Below are 13,319 nucleotides of genomic sequence, written 5' to 3' on the forward strand. Positions count from 1 at the left end.
TAATGTAAAATCACTTTTATTTTTATCATATCCAACACTTCAGTGACCCATATATAACTGATTTGGGAGAAAACACTGGTTTTAGAAATATTTATATCTTCTCTAAGGGTTGAATATAATCTTTCCAATGAACAGAAAAGCAAGCTCTATCATACGGTGAACAGTCATATGAGGAGTCCTCCTGAAGCTTAAAGGAAAGTTTGCAGACATATAAAAATATATACTTATATATGGAAAAGTAGAATAAACATTGGGATTCTACCCTAAGAGCTTGTACAGGTAAAAAAAAAAAATATGTTTAATATGAACTCAGATGATTTACTCTGTAACGGATTTCTAAAGAGTAATTCAGAGATGTTTAGAGCCCAATTTCAAGGAAGAACTCTATCTTCCACTTCAAGGACAGAACACTGGGCTAGGAAAGCTGCTTGTCTGACCCAATGTGGAATTTCTTATGATCTGTATACTCTTCTAGGAAACGCAGCAGATGGTTAGGGAGTTGAAGCCTAACTAGCCACTGAGCCTTAATGATGTTACTAAGCTCAGCTCTGGAGCCAGTATTCCTGAATTCCCCATTAGGGGAGCCCAGAATGTGTAATATATAGGCGGGAACTGGCTTTTGATTCCTAGCCCTTTGCTGGGTACTGACTACCTTCAAACTCTGGTCCCTAGACTAAGAAATTGGTTCCCATTTAGTCATGAGGAAAGCATGAGAAATGCATTGTATTTCAGAGATATTTCTGGCTATCTCTTCCATCTGATGTTTGGGAGCAAAGGGCAGTGGGAATGGGGATGACAAGGCACTTCTTTTCTGAATCTGAGAGTGGACTGATGAACACACAAGGAGCAAAAGGCCCGCTCACTAGTTGAACACTGGGACCGGATTCTTACAGGAGCTGGGCTTGTGGCTGGATTGGATCCTCAGGATGAGGACCAGAAATATTGCTTTATGGGACCACAGAACAGAAGATAACGTCTCCCTTTCTCTTCCACCCCCTCTTTCCTCCCTTAGGAAACCCCAGTGGTAGAGGTTGCCTCAACCAAGTAACTTTCTAATTAACAAGTATGTTCATTGTGCTTTTCTGCTTGTTGAACAGCAAATTGGCTTTCCTCTTCTTTGTTCTTCTCCTTCTGCCTATAGGGCAATTTCCTCCTCTCCACTTTGCAGGGCCGATAGTTTAGATACAGTGCTACGGTGATCACACCCACTCCAAGGGCGACAATAATAATCACCAAGACGGTAGAACTGATTCCTTCATCCAGTCCTGCGGAAGCACAGAAGACAAGAGAACTGGGAGGGTTAGCAGGCAGGAGAATCGCCCTGCCTCAGCCCACCAGGCTTAAGTGTCGGCCTCACCCTCCCCAGCCCACTGAGCTCTTTCTTGTCTCCTAAGAATCCCAACCCCCTGAGGGATCTCCACCCTGGGCCTGGCAGCAGGGGAGCCGCAGTCACCTTCAACAAGGACCGCAACGTCTTTGCTGACAGAGCCCAGCTGGTTGGTGGCTGTGCAGCAGTAGGTTCTAGAGTGGTTCTGGGTCGCCTTCTGTGGCACTTCAAGGTCAAAGACTGTTCCATTCCAGGTACATATCAAGACCGGTGTCGGGTTTCCCTTTGGGACACAGGCAAGCATCTGCTCCATCCCTTCCAGCCAGGTCTGGTTGCCAGGGCAACCAGATTCCTCAAATCGTGGCTTGTCTGGAAAGAGAGTCCCCAGAGGAGTCAGTTCAGTGTGCCACGTTTCCTCATGACCGCCATGCATTAGCTCCCTCTCCCTCCCCTAACCCAAATGATGTGTCCCCTCCACCCAACAGCTTCCTTTCCCAAGGGGAGGACCGTCAGTTCCCTGCTTTGAACTACTTTTTCCTCCTTGGATGAATCTGAGATGCAACAGGGCATTTTAATGGGTTAATACTAAATGAGCTTGTTCAGTGGTGGTCCTGGGGTCCCTGCTCCTCATCTTTGCTTCTCTGTGAGGGATATCATGGGTAGAGGTGAACCTAGAGACAAGGATTTTTCTACTTTTCAAAATACAAGTTTTCATGAAGAAATCACCCTCCTCAGCATAGGCTTCAGCTGTTTTTACTCCCTATGTTCTCAGCCTTTGGCCCTCAGCCGGATCACTTTCTCTTTTGTTCCAGTTTCCCCCAGGTTTCTCCCTACTCATTTTCCCATGAGTAAGGTAAGCTTGCAGTGCTTTACGTTTTATTTTTTCCTTTGATTTTCTTTTTTAATGAGAAAAATGTGGCAACTCTAACAATGCAGCTATTGGCTAAGATCTCTGGAAATGTGAGACTAACAATCCATGTTTTGACAAGAAAGATCAGGCTTCTACTCACACAAGACATGGAGTTGGATCACAGTGGTTTTGCTCAACTGCTGACCCTGAACCTCCAAAGAGGCCTCACAGGATAAATTCCGGCCATCATCTTCCTCACTGGCATTAAGTGAAAGCCAGGCAGGCTCCCCAGGCGCAGGAAGATCTGGGGCTCCCTGAAGCCGCAGAGTAGGGCTCAGGGATGTTAAAATATGCCCCGAGCAGGTCACGTTAATTTCTGTTCCTGCCAATGGGTACATTTCTTCTATCTCTAGGATTGGTGGAGGGAAGCCTGTAAGGAAAGGAAAAAGAGAATCAAACATATTTCTCAAAACTGGCAGCGACTTCTGTACTCAGCTGCTGGTGGTACCCCTTGGGTAGGCAGACAAGAAGGGAAAGGCTTTGGATACCATTACTGCTTCTATGCTGACTGGCAGGAGCAATGAGATGGTTTTGGAAATTTGAGAACTTCTCTGTAACAAATGCCACATGAGCCTATTTGGCTGTGCCTCTGTGGCAAGGAGAACAAGATGTCTTTTCATCTTACGGACTTCTTTCTCACCTCAAATCACTGTACCTAGGAATAAGTTCAAGCGTCCACAATCACTCTGTCAGTAGGATGGTCTAAAGAAACAGGGTGAAGGCTGGATAGAAGTGCTGCCTCAATGCATCCCTGCACTTATCTGAGAAAGATGAAGACCAGAGTTCACTTTGGAGTATACCAAGCAAAGGTTCATGGGGACACCTGCAGCTGAATAACCAAGTCTTTACTCTGGAAGTTTTCAATGGCAGAGAACCTTCAAGGGAAGGGAAGAGGCAGGTCACTTACTATAGACATACACTGGCTGGCTTGTTTTCTGTTCCACTGGACCCAGAGATGTAAGGCAAGACAGCTCCTGATCACCAATCTCCATGGCCCGAACGGTGGCATTGGCCCATATTGTGTCTCCCTCCCAGAAGAGAAAGGGGCTAAGCTCCTGGTCTCCCAGGAACATGTGGATCATTACCTCTTCGGCTGGGAACACCCTAGCCACCTCGCAGCTCACCGTTTCTGCCATCCCAACCTCCAGAAGTGAAGAGACCCGGATTTGGGGGCTCTGAGAAAATTCTGCGAAGAAATGAAGAGAAGGGAAGAAAGGAGAAAGGCCATGATAAATTGTATAGGACCCCACAATGTAGGGAGTGCGGCTAAAAGCTCTCTGTTCCCCACAGTGAGTTTAAAACTCAAGAAGCTCAATTACTCTTCCACCCATATCCTAAACCATATGGGAAATGAGTCCTAAAGGCCAAGGTAAGATGAGGAAAATGAGCCCCAGGATTCCCTCCACACCTGGGCTCTGACTCACCAAAGATTCGGAGTACCTGGAGGGCTGAGTTGCTGTGAAAGAGCCCCCCACCATGTGAATTCAGGTCCAGTTCTGCACGGCAGGAGAAATTGCACCTGTCATCCTCCCGTTGGGCTTTGACACTGATGGTGACCTCAGCTCTCTGGGAAGCCATAGCTAAGCTCCTAAAATTCTTCCGCTGTAGTTCTTGGTCATCCTGGAGAAGGGTGAGGGTGAGGTTCTCCAGGGGTGTGACACTGGGCACATGACATGTCACCGTGAAAGCTTCATCCACGGCCACCCACGCAGGCTGCAGCTCCACAATCACCTGCTCTGGTGGCTCTTTAAGACCAAGAGATAGGTTTGATGAGAGAAGGATACTTACCTCTCCAGAGAGAAGGTAAGAGGACAGGAAGCCTGTAATAGAAGGTAGGACTGCTACTCTTAGACCATCTGACGAACAGCATCAGCTCTCTGCCCTGGATGGGATGAGTCAGGCTTCTTCCCATCGAAGGGGGCTAAAGTCAGAGCCAAGACATGTGACTGCTGAGAGGCCCCTTGCTTTGCCATTTTGGAGAGCCCCTTTGCTTTGGAGGGGCCCCTTTGCTGCCATTCTGGAGAGCTTCTCTCTTTTACCCGAAGTGCTTCCGAGGTGTGAGCAGCATCTGAGAAGCTCCTGGGCATCACATGAAAACTCTACCATAGCTAACCAAGCTCCAACCCCAGAGGCCACACTCATGGCTACATCTTTGCCGATGCTATTTGCTCACCTGAAAGATTCTTCTTACCCATTCCCATCACTTCAAATCCTAACCATACACAGGGGTGAAGTTTAAGAGCCTCCTTTTCTGTGGAGACTTCTCCAACTACCACAGCCTATAAAGACCCTGTTTTCTCTAATCCCTATTTATTCTAAGAATTTGTGACAATTCAACACTAATTTTACACCTTTTTTTTTTTTGTAATTTACAGATCAGCATCATTAGCATATGCCTCTTGTATCTGAACATATTCTCAAGCCCAGATGCCAGGATGCACTCTGTGGTCTGCTCCTAATTTAAAAGCCTACACCAAAGGGAAACAGAAATAATTGGCTACAGAATCCCTACTGTATGACAAAAATCTTTAGTAAGGGCCCCAATTCTCTCCCCTAAAAGAAATTCTCTAACTATTCCCTATGTAAGGCATAGTAGTCACGTTCCCCCTCGCTTCCCTTCCTCCCCAGCCCTCGGCTCCACTCACGGTACACAGTGATGCCAAGGTTTATGTCCTTTTGGATCCCTGCACAAGAGAAGAAGCATTGCAGGATGGAATTCTGTGTGACATCTTCCAGCAGAAACTCCTTCCACTGAGGCCCTTTGCCCACCTGGGTTTTCTTTAATAAGGTTTCAATTCCACCGGGTCCTGGGTCTGGACAGGTAGTGCTGCAGTTGACCATAAGGGACTGTCCATACTTTACAAGGGCCTGATCTGGCCAAACAGAAACCTCAAATCGCTCTTCTGGGGCTCCTGAAAAGGTCAACCAGACATGCCAAAGTCTCTGGTGAGGACCACAAGACTTAAAGGGAATACAGAGCCTGGTCTACCTATGTACAGGTTAGAGAATAGGAAACCCACTCTGAATAAACAGGAACAGGGGACAGGACAAGAAAAGGGCCCTAAAAGGACAAGTTAGAATCCTGACTCTACCACCATTCCCCGCCTTGTCATCTTCTAGGGATTGATTTCTCCATTAGTGTCCCTATGGAAACTATGGTGTTGCTAAAAATCATGCCCATAGAAGCTAAAGAAACCTTCCCAAAGAGACTCACCTGGGTCAGGGATCAAGGCCAGCAAGGCCCAGACACCAAACAGTAGCATTTCCATCCTGATGAGAAGGGCCAAAAGCTGGAGAGGAAGAAGGAAAGCAGCAATGCTGGAGAAAGTGACCAAATAAAGAGGAAAAGGAAGTAGGAAATTCTTTCTTTGATACTGTTAAAAGTTACCTCCTTTCCTGACAACCTACAGGGTCTGGAGAAACTGCAGCAAGAGTATCAGTGCTGTGGCTGTATTAAAAGAAATTCTTTCATCTATCCATTTCAGTTTGGTTTATGTACACAGCAAAAAGACAACAGGAAAATATGGGAAATAATGAAGGGGTATTAGGTTAAGTGAGACTCCTGTATCAGTTTGTGCTGCACTTATCTGTTTACATGTTTGGTTCTATTTGAGTCAATAGAAAATGGCTGTCAGCATGGAAATATGAAAAATGAGGTTTAGAGAGATGAAATTTGGCAGTGTTTATCTGGCCCTGTCCAGTGGAAAGTGACCCAGAATCAAGAAAACATGTTCACTAGACTCTTGTTCTCTTATGGGAGAAATGTTTCATCAGGCTTCATGAAATATCCCTCAAAATAATCCATCTTTCTGATCTGCCTCCAGGCTCACCAAGCAACACTTGGATTACACTTTGGCTGAATCAAGTCTTAAACGTCCACTTCTTTTCTCTGTCAATCTATACCAAGAGTTTCTTTCAAAATCCAATTCAAGCTAATTTCTTTTAAGAAAGGAATTTCTTGACTAATGCTATTTTACTTCATAATCCCTTTACACATTATCTGTACACTTGATTCCAAAAATGATTTCTGAAGCTATCTACCTTAAAATATAGTTCACCTCAGTGGGTTATTTTAATGATGTAATCATAACTGTACTGCTGCTGCTGCTAAGTCACTTCAGTCGTGTCCGACTCTGTGCGACCCCATAGACGGCAGCCCACCAGGCTCTCCCGTCCCTGGGATTCTCCAGGCAAGAACACTGGAGTGGGTTGCCACTGCCTTCTCCATTGTGTGAAAGTGAAAAGTGAAAGTGAAGTCGCTCAGTCGTGTCCGACTCCCAGCCACCCCATGGACTGCAGCCCACCAGGCTCCTCCATCCATGGGACTGGAATTCCTTAAGAACAAAAGATAATTTTATTACCTTGCTTCTGCAGCACCTAGCACAGTTTCTAGCACATCATGCGTATTCCATAAACAAATGACAGCCCTATAATTCTGCATTTTTTCATACATTAGGTTTTGTACAAGACTACCATTACCTGTATGCTGGTCTGAAAGAGGGTTTTTTCGGTCTCTTTTATTCACACATAAAACAATAGGCTTATCAAAATTTACCCTCCCAAGTAAACACTAACATCCAAAACAATCACTTCTGCAGGCTATAAATTTAATCCAGTAACGACACCATTATTTAAAAATTTTTTGGAAAGTGATCTAGAACTAGATTTTAAGCTACATAAGAAACACCAGTCTCTTTATTAAGCTATTCTATTATTCTTTGTGCAAAAGTGATATTATTCACTCATCTTATTCCCCAAACTTAACTTTGAGTGACTTAACGTCTCTTTCAAAGGAAGATGTCCTATCATGGAAGAGATAATAAAGTAACATCAGACTGTGAAGGAAATCTCAAAACAAGAGTTTTGAGTAATAACAGCTCTGTGAAAAAAGTACAAAATCCCCAATTGGGGCTACTTATATTTATATTCATACATTCTTTCTGCAAACAATTATTGAGCCAGGCTTGTAGTAAGATGTTGAAGTTACCAAGATTTATCCTATTACATAAGAATTCCTGGGAGTTAGTGGGAAAGACAAATGTAAATACAAATAACAATATACTCTGCTGAGCGCTATTGGGAGGGAGTACACAGGCAGGTACTCCAGCCACTAAAAGGCTGCGAGGAGAATGGTGGGCGGGACTTCCCTGGTCCAGTGGTTAGAACTCCGCCCTTCCAGTGCAGGGTTTCAGGGATGCTGGATGGCTTTGGCTGTGTAGCTGAACTGGACTTCCTGCCCAAGTTTGGGATGCTCACTATCCATTTACATTCCAAGGGTATTTGCAGTTTCTTATACAGATTGAGTCACATCCTACTCTTTGATCACTCTCTCTTGCCTCTGCCTGGAATTCACTTCTTCCTCCCTGAACACAGCTTCACCCAGCTCAATGTATCTTTGCAACAAGACCCACAAGCCCGAGCTTCCAAGGCCGTATCCCAGCACACCCTCGGACGCTTCGGCTGCTATCTTCTCCCTCAGCGGCACCACCTTCTAACACCCTCCTGATCCGTTAGGCCTGGGAGTCCGGTCTACTTCCGGCCTGGACTGTAAGGGCCCTCTGAGGGCAAGGCCTTTTTCACTGATGGATCCCAACCACCCAGAACGGTTACAGACGTTCAACGACTATAAAATGAACGAATGAACTAAATATATATTGACAAATATGTGAGTGAGGGGCTGTGCCCATCGTTCGTATAAGAGAGTATAAAGGTCAGTTCTGCCTCAGATGGAGTTTCCTGAGAAGCGTGTGCACTGCCCCACAGGCCCTGAAGGCCTTTAAAAGCATATAGTATTTAAAAAATTTAACTATGTGGGAAATATACTCAGTGAACGCTCCTCAACGATTCCCAAGTGTGAGGAGGCAAAGCCCGCCAAGAGGTCAGACCCCCACAAATTTGACAGGAAAGCCGAGGTCAGACCCCCAAAAATTTGACAGGAAAGCCGGGAGGAGACCCCGGCAGGAATCTAAAAGAAGAAAACAAGACCTAAAATCTCACTGAGGGCCGCTCCTCGCTGCTCCAGCCGCTCCTCTATCAGCTCCGCGGCTTCGCCCGCTACGCCTTCAAGAGCCGGCCACGCGCTCAGACCGTTTGGTAGGCACTGCCGGGCGAGGGCGCAAGACGAAGCTCCTAGCCGGAGGATTTGCCTATTCTGCCTAGAAACCCATGACGTTTGCGCAAAAGCTTAGCGAGGGTTGGCTGAGGCAGGAAGCTAAGACGACCGAAGGGGGTTACGGAGAAGATGAAAGTAGGGTTGCCTGTATCCTGCTTGGCAGAGAGCACATATTTGACTCAAGGTAATGCTTACTGCATAAAACAACGTGAAAACAAAAGGTAAACGGTCGCTGTAGCAAGTAATGGCCCTATAAGGAAAACAAGGGATTGTAGGCAGCCCTGCCTATTCGAGGGGTGGTGCGGCCTGAACAGGTGGACTCCCGCGCGGGAGTGGGCTGCGCGCGCAGCTTTGTTCCTGCCTTGGTCCTCAGCGCGGGCTTGGCGTTGTGTCTAAGTTAGTGACTCGCACGAAGCCCAACTGGGACTCTTCCCGGCTCTTCCTGGGTGGACTGGGAAAGGGATGCCCTGCCAGTGCCTGCTCCCGTTTCTGTAGCCCACTCCCCACATAGAAGTAACACGCTTGAGAGAAATATTGGTTCAGGCTTCACTTCCTACCCAATATGCATGCGCCCTTGCTCCCCACCTGCCCCAGTCAGGTCCTATCAATAAGCAAAAAAAACTGGGGTGAGCTTATAAATCTTACTTTGTTGCCTCTTTCCACCCTGACACCCTTTTGTCAACTTCCACGTGGAACGTCTCCGGAGGGTCGTGTCTCAAAACCCTTTCCCTGAGCCGAAATTAGGCCATTTGCTTCGGCATCCTTTTGCGGCTCTGGCTCTCCTGTAACCACTGGTCTGATCCTAAGCCGTGGGCTGAGTTTCTTGATGGAGTGAAATTTGAAGATTTGGAAGGTTTTTTTGGAGCGCTTACTTCTCTAGTACCCTAGTACTACCTAGTACCACTACCTCCTCTCTTTCCCTACTCACAGTGTCAGGGAGAATGTTGGATAGAAGAAAAGCTTTGAGGCTAAACAATTTTGTCCATGAATATCTTACTAGCTTTAGGACTACGGGAAATGTAGGTAACTTACAGTGTCCTCCTCTGCCAACAGGAGTGGCGTTTAGTTTGTTTATATGAAAGTGCCTACCATTGTTTTTGACACTAAACATAGGTGTGCAATAAATGGTCATTAGTTTTTTCCTTTTCCAATCTCAGAAAGGCTTTTCCTGATTACTCAAACTGCCGAGCTTTATTTTTCTTTATAGCACTTACCACTACCTGACTTTGAGCTAAATATCCAGCGACCAACTTAAATGGGTGAGCTGTTCTCTTCCCAAGTCTGCATTTAGTGATGTTGGCTGGTTACCTGAAAACCAAAAACTCTTTAATTGAAGTATAGTTGAGTTACAATGTGTTAGTTTCTGGATATATTCATATTCATGTATATAGAATAAACTATGTATATTCTTTTTCATATTCTTTTCCATTATTTATTATAATGGAAGTATATGTATATTATATATACATATATGTATGATACATATATATCACTGAAATTGTTAGAGGTTACAAATTAGGGTTTGATTGTATTTTTCTGAGAAATGGTTGGTAGACATTCACTAGTACACCACCATATATATCTGTTTGTTTACCTGTTTATTATTTTCTCTCTAGAATATTTTTTTATAATTTATTTTTTATTTGTTTGTGCTCTGTCTTTATTGCTGCACCAGGGCTTTCTCCAGTTGCAATGAGCGGGGGCTACTCTTCCTTGCGCGCGGGCTTCTCATCTCAGAGCATGGGCTCTCAGGCACACCGGCTTCATTAGTTGTGGTGCATGGGCTCAGTAGTTGTGACTTGAGGGCTCTAGAGAGAAGGCTCAGTAGTTGTGGCGCACTGGCTTCGTTGCTCCATGGCATGTGGAATCTTTGTGGGATCTTACCCGAGCAAGGATCAAACCCGTGTCCCCTGCATTGGCAAGTGAATTCTTATCCACTGTACCACCAAGGAATTCCTCTCTCTAGAATCTTGTGTCAAAACACGAGGGCATGATTTTCATCTATCTTATTTATTGCTGTCACCTTAGCACTCAGAACAGTGATTGCACATAGCATGCACTAAATATTTAGTAATTGAGTGAGCTAGGAGTCTGTGAAGAGTGGTGATTTCATACCTTAATTTTCTTTGTGGGGAGGTGTGACGTAACTCCTTAAGAAGACTTCCAGTTTTATGATGCCAGCCTCTTTGACTGCTTTCCGTTTTCCCTCTGCTTCCTCATCCATTGTTGCCAAAGGTAGGGGCGAGGATGAGAATCTGGATCTGTCAAGAAAAGATATCACCACCACCCTCTTTTAGGCAACAAGCTTGGTGCATCATCCCCACCCTTGGTGTCCTTTAAAAGTAGGAGAGAGTGGAAGATTTGTGCTTGTCAGACACATACTTTCAACTTATCCTAACCCCAGATGACTCAAAAGGCCAAAACGGGGATGACCCCTAACACTGTTTTTCAAAGAAGTATTTCTTTTGCCTCTTCATAAAGTTCCCAACAATTACTATTGTATGGGCTAGTTTTTGGAGAAGGCAATGGCACCCCACTCCAGTACTCTTGCCTGGAAAATCCCATGGATGGAGGAGCCTGGAAGGCTGCAGTCCATGGGGTCGCTGAGGGTCGGACACTACTGAGCGACTTCACTTTCACTTTTCACTTTCATGCATTGGAGAAGGAAATGGCAACCCACTCCACTGTTCTTGCCTGGAGAATCCCAGGGACGGCGGAGCCTGGTGGGCTGCCGTCTATGGGGTCGCACAGAGTCGGACACGACTGAAGTGACTTAGCAGCAGCAGTTTTTAAAGCATTTGGAGATTTCTGAGAAGTTTTAATTGATAGGTTTCTATTTTGTTTTCATGGGAATATTTTAAGAAATATTTCGTTTGTCTGAAGTTATAGAGTAACTTAAAGAGTTTATGAAAATAGGGACTTTCTTGGTAGTCCAGTGGCTAAGACTCTGCATTCCTGATGCAGGGGCCCTGGGTTCAATCCCTGGTTGGGGATTAGATCCCGCGTGCTGCAAAGAAGAGTTTACATGCCACAACTAAAGAGTTTGCATGAGGCAACAAAGACCGAAGATCCCCTGTGCCGCAATTAACACCCGGTGCAACTAAATAAATAAGTAAATTTTTAAAAAAATAAGTATTTTTAAAGAGTTTATGAAAATAGAGTATATATCAAAATTTATCAAGCTGCAATTTAAATATGTGAAGTTGATTGTCAATCATAATTCAACAAAACGTCTTAAAAAGTCATTATAGAAACATTTGGGGCTTCCCAGGTGGTGCTAGTGGTAAAGAACCCACCTGCCAATGCAGGAGACATAAGAGACTCGGGTTTGATCCCTGGGTCAGGAAGATCACCTGGAAGAGGGCATGGCAACCCACTCCAGTATTCTTGCCTGGAGAATCCCATGGATAGAAGACCCTGGCTGGTTATAGTCTATAGGATTGCAAAGAGTTGGACACAACTGAAGCGACTTAGCACATAGAAATACTTAATATTCTACATTAAAACTCTTATTTTTTTTCAGTATTAGTAAACAAATTTCAGTTTCATGTGAGAATGTTTCAGTTTTTTAACACATTACTTTAGTATGTTATTTCTAGCAAAATGTATTTCTGATGTGATGCTTCTGTTGCTTTACCTAATTTTTAGCATGTTCACTGTTTTTTGTTTTTGGTCCTTTACAAATTTATTTTCCTGGTTAATGCATATCAAATGTAAGGCTAGTTCATAAGCTCTAGCACAGTAACCTCTTCAAGCCACCCTCATTTCTCTTTTGTGGCTTTGAATAGTTTTGCTCATTTATGTTAACTGTTTCTGCAAAGTGGTACCAAGTCAACTTCCTAATCACTGCTTGTGAGAAATAAAAGTTTCAGCACTTATAGTTGGCAGAATTTTTTTCAGCTTACTTTTTTCAGGTACTTTTGAATGTCATTTTCTATATTGTCATATGCTCATATTTTTACTATGCTTTTTCCAGTTCCTCAGCAGCATATCATCCTTAACTTTAATTTCTTCAATTAAAATTTTAAGCTTCAACATGTTTAAGGTTGTTTATATAATCCCATGTAATAAAAATAGCTGTGTCATGTAAATATAGCTGTTCTTAAAGTTCTGATAATTTTATAAAATGATCACTTAGTGAATTGAATTTTGGCAAGTGAGCTGACTCCAGCCCACCCTTCCTTTTTATGAATGGTGCTTTCCCTAGGGAAGTGGAGAAGTCATGCCTTCAGATGTAGAATTGCTTTGGTTCAGGTGGTTCATGGTCACGTGACTGGGTTATAGAAGCAGCAGGTCTGAACCTGACAAAAGCAGAAGAAACCCCAGCTAGAGAGCTATCCTTTCCTGTACCTGTGTCTCTCATTTGACTACTTTTTTACTTGATTTCTATGTTCTCCAAATCTGCTGCCTCCCTGATCCCTCAAGACTCTCTCTCTCTCCCTCTTGTTGTTGACTAGTTGCTAAGTCATGTCCGACTCTTTTGTTACCCAGTGGACTGTGGCCCACCAGGCTTCTCTGTCCATGGGATTCTTCAGGTAAGAATACTGGAGTAGGTTGCCATTTCCTTGGGGATCTTCCCAATCCAGGAATTGAAACCGTGTCTCCTGCATTGCTGGCAGATTCTTTAGCACTGAGCTACCTGGGAGACCCCCTCTTTCTCTCTTACCTGCTTTTTATTCCTGGGACTGGCAATACCTGACTCAGGGCAACTTGTTAATAGAGGCTAAATAGCTAGTTAGGATCAATATAGCCTTAACCAGAATCAGAAGAGCTTATGATTAAGGCTTAAACATCAGGAGTTAGTATGAAGTGAATCAACCCTGGCGACCCATCAGAGTCAAGGTAAGGATAAGATCTGAGTAGGGAGTAAACAAAGAAAAATCCAGGAATTCAGGTGGAGGGTCACAAGTCAATACAATACGTCCACGGGAGTGAGACTGTAAAGCTCAAGAAAGATTTGAGTCAAAGTT

General features: G+C 44.4%; 1 protein-coding gene across 3 annotated transcripts in view; it reads right to left on the reverse strand.

The window, feature by feature from the left end:
• LOC105000501 (intercellular adhesion molecule 5-like) overlaps positions 1-13,319 on the reverse strand; it is a 21,519-nt gene continuing 8,200 nt past the window's right edge. The window contains exons 2-9 of one of the 3 annotated variants that reach the window (XM_010856429.1): positions 10,465-10,610; positions 5,452-5,527; positions 4,883-5,149; positions 3,662-3,982; positions 3,145-3,423; positions 2,338-2,607; positions 1,454-1,696; positions 1-1,265 (exon numbers count right to left, since the gene is read on the reverse strand). In XM_010856429.1, coding sequence (XP_010854731.1) covers positions 1,057-1,265; positions 1,454-1,696; positions 2,338-2,607; positions 3,145-3,423; positions 3,662-3,982; positions 4,883-5,149; positions 5,452-5,506 — 1,644 coding nt within the window. In that variant the 5' untranslated portion in view covers positions 5,507-5,527; positions 10,465-10,610 and the 3' untranslated portion in view covers positions 1-1,056. Of the gene's footprint in view, positions 1,266-1,453; positions 1,697-2,337; positions 2,608-3,144; positions 3,424-3,661; positions 3,983-4,882; positions 5,150-5,451; positions 5,528-8,222; positions 8,340-10,464; positions 10,611-13,319 lie in introns of those variants that run through there. The other 2 variants (XM_010856431.1, XM_010856430.1) reach the window with 2 other exon arrangements.

This window comes from Bison bison, unplaced genomic scaffold, assembly GCF_000754665.1.
Source record: "Bison bison bison isolate TAMUID 2011002044 unplaced genomic scaffold, Bison_UMD1.0 scf7180017864371, whole genome shotgun sequence".
In the NCBI taxonomy this organism is placed as follows: domain Eukaryota; kingdom Metazoa; phylum Chordata; class Mammalia; order Artiodactyla; family Bovidae; genus Bison; species Bison bison.